Raw genomic sequence first — 3,272 nt, forward strand, 5'->3', positions numbered from 1 at the left:
ATTTGGAACCTGTTGCACGTGCATGTTCTTTTTTCTAGGTCTACTTCCCAAGATTCTTTCATTCTTGTTACCTCAAACAAGTAATATGTTGTTGCTTTAACCTGTTTTAAATTTTATTACAAAAAAAACAAACATAGCTGATATTGTTACAACAACAATACAAAACTATTAAAACAACACTACAACAACACATTTACTTACTGTTTGTTTGTTTTTTTTTTTTAAAAAAAAGAAGCATAATTAATATGTTACCTCCAGATTCAATGAGTATGTGTAATTTTTCAGCAGTATGTCTTCTCCAGTTGGTGATAGCTTAGTGAAGGTGTTGTGTGCTTTTGTCCTATTAGTATGCGTCCATTGTTGCACCAATGCTCTCAAGCATTCTAGCAGCGTTGTAATTGGTAGCTCCCTTGCTGCCAAATTTGCGGCGTTCAGTGATTCTGATATGTTTGAGGTCATTGTAGAATACCTCTTGTTTTGGCTATGAATTCTTGACCACTTTTCATAACCGACTTTTTTTAGGTAAGGTCTTATGCGTTTGTCCAATCCATCCAATTCAGCCATGTGGAACTCGAATTGCTTTTCTGTGTAGGCTTTGACTGCTCCAAAGAATGGCAGATTGTATTTGGCAGCATGTTGTTTGAAGCTTGTTTTAAGGTTGCTCAAAATGTGGTAACCGCAGTAACTGTGTGTAATTTCTGGATAGATTTCTCTTGCTGCTTTGATGAGGCTTTCATTCCTGTCTGAAATTAGGCATTGGTGTTCCCGGACCCCATACGCTTCTTTAAATTTTTTGAAGAACCATTTCCAAGATTGGTCATTCTCAGAATCTGCAACACAAAACGCTAGTGGAAAAATATGACCTGTTGCATCTTGTGTGCATGCGCACAACAAAGTTCCCCCATAAGCTGCTTTGAGGAACGTTCCGTCCACAACAACTATCGGTCTGCATGCTCCCCACCCTTTTATGGATGCATCCAACGCCATGAAAACAAAGAGCAAGCTGTTGTCTTCTGTTGTTTTCAGATCGACAAATGATCCCGGGTTTGTTTTTTCCACCATGTGTAAGAAACTCGGTATTAGGCTGTACGAGTCACTAGCATTACCTCTCAAGTCATTTACTGCATGTTCCTTACTTCCAAGCTTTCATATAGTTCATTTTGATGCCATACCTGTATTTCAACTCCCCTTTTATGTCCATCGGTGTTGCCTTTGTCTTTATGTTCAAGAACTTCGGTTTTATGCATTCCCCTATCAGTTTCGATGTTGCTTGCCTTTGGTCTTCATGCCTAATATTTATGGGGCATGTGTGGATATTTGAGAACCTATTAAAACAAAAACAACATTAAAAAACTATTAAAACAAAAACAACAAAAACAACATTAAAAAACTATTAAAACAAACCTGTTGCAGAGATCAAACAGGTGTATTTCAGTACAAAGTGTGGAAAAAGGGCATTTGTTCAGGCTGACAACAAAAACAACATTAAAAAAATATTACAACAAACCTCCTGATTATGAATGTGTTTGTTGGGCCATTTCTCGATGCTCGTAGGGACCAATTGCAGCTTTCGTAAACACATTTCAGACTGTACTCTTGAGAGCAGGACTTCCACACTTTGTACTGAAAGTTGTTTTTGATTGCGTAGTAGCTGAGAACATTCTTTAGAGTTTCTTTGTCTTTGTATGCCTGTCCTTTTTCCACTTCGGGGTGATGCTTGTCTGTTATTAACTTTGCATTGTTGATGTCGATTTCTGGATCCAGTTTTTTACTGGTGTTTTCAAGTTTTTCTACCATTTCTTCAGCAACTAGATTTGCATAGTCAATTATGTCGAATTTGTCGTTCTCATCTTCTATTGTTTCTGACTGTTCCCCTTCTTCTGTTTGTTGTCCCGTTGTGTATGATTCTGTTGTTGTTATGTTGTTTTCAAGCGTTGTTGTGTTGTTTTCGATCATTGCCACATTATGAATGGTGTTGTTGTGGATATCAAATTTGGTGTTGCAGCAGGTGTTGTGTTGTTGTTTTGTTGGTTGACGCATAGTGGATATGTGGTGAAATCTGTTTCCTTGATTTTCAATTCCAAGTAAAAGTAGAGGCTTCGATCGTTGTATATTTTTATCGGTGGTATTCCTTCTTTAGCTTGGTACTGTATTTGTAGTGTTGTGCTGGTGTTTTCGCACCCCAATGAAGTAAGCAGTATTTGCAGTAGCTCTTCGTTGTTGCATTTTGTTGGTATGAATTCTCCACTAGCCACATAGTTCACATAATTGTGATCTTCATTCCGTTGTCCATTGCTCTTGATGAGTACTGGTAGACGTTCCATTACCTGTCATTCCAGTGTCTTATTTCATGTTAAAACAATAGTACAACAACAGTAAAACAATAGCAAAACAACAAAACAAAATCAACAAAAAAATAATACAACAACAATAAAACAACAGAAACACAACCAAATAAAACTACCCATTATATTTTTTATTAGTTTTTCTTATTCTATTTGTCTGATACATATATGTAGGAATGTTTTTGTATTAATAACCGCAAAACAACATTAGAACAACCCTAATTTTTTGTATGAACAATTGTAGTAATTTGTCAACTATTTTTTACGAATCATTTTGTGTTACAAACGACAAATTAACAATAGAACAACCCTCATTTATCTTTTTGCATCATAAATTAAAGAATATCACATTTGTGTTTTCGTTTTTTTTGTCTTAAACTTCAGATCTAAATCTGGGGTTGTTTTTTTTTTTTTTTAGTTTCTTAAGAATTAAATTAATTTTGGGTTTTCTTGTGTTTACCTCTGTTATTTGGGGGGACAATGTTCTGTAATTCTTGTTCTTCGATTATGCTTCCATTTACCAAAAACTCTTCGCCGGATTTAATGATTTTTTCTTGGTTATCTCCGACTCCGGCGACTCCCCACACACGAAGCAGTTCGTTTTCCCGTGTTTTTTACTGTTCACAGTATAAATCTTAAGTTGTTGGGCTTGGGCAGTACAAAAGTAAAGAAAATGGGCTTCGGCAGTAAAAAAGTTGTTTTTGCCGTGTCCGAGTATTTTTGTAAAGCTTTGGTCCACAAACAGTATATATGTAAATTTCCCTCTAGAAATAACTATCTAGAAAATATCTTATTGGACTAAGTATCTTTTCCACAAAATTTGAAAAAATATCTAATTTAAGTTGTATTAGAAAAAATCTAGAACTTAAATATTTTCAAATTTAAATTTAGCTAAATATCAAAAATTAAGTTGTAACCACTTAATTT

At 35.1% G+C, this 3,272-nt stretch overlaps 1 protein-coding gene across 1 annotated transcript; it reads right to left on the reverse strand.

The window, feature by feature from the left end:
• Positions 1–240: 240 nt before the first annotated feature.
• Positions 241–1,956, reverse strand: LOC133031424 (uncharacterized). The gene is made up of 4 exons (XM_061104918.1): positions 1,559–1,956; positions 1,405–1,467; positions 1,173–1,325; positions 241–1,084 (listed from the first exon to the last, which is right to left on the reverse strand). Exons 1-4 carry the CDS (start codon positions 1,954–1,956, stop codon positions 241–243), a joined length of 1,458 nt encoding a protein of 485 aa, XP_060960901.1.
• Positions 1,957–3,272: the final 1,316 nt, after the last annotated feature.

Source organism: Cannabis sativa, chromosome 9, assembly GCF_029168945.1.
Source record: "Cannabis sativa cultivar Pink pepper isolate KNU-18-1 chromosome 9, ASM2916894v1, whole genome shotgun sequence".
NCBI lineage: Eukaryota > Viridiplantae > Streptophyta > Magnoliopsida > Rosales > Cannabaceae > Cannabis > Cannabis sativa.

What these genes read in the sequence shown, in the direction of transcription:
- LOC133031424 (XM_061104918.1), bottom strand. Translation starts at nt 1,956, where the DNA reads ATGATCGAAAACAACACAACAACGCTTGAAAACAACATAACAACAACA. An exon ending in GTTTACGAAAGCTGCAATTG is followed by an intron (nt 1,468 to 1,558) that starts GTCCCTACGAGC and finishes TTTTGTTGTCAG; the next exon opens with CCTGAACAAATGCCCTTTTT. An exon ending in CTGTTTGATCTCTGCAACAG is followed by an intron (nt 1,326 to 1,404) that starts GTTTGTTTTAAT and finishes TTGTTTTAATAG; the next exon opens with GTTCTCAAATATCCACACAT.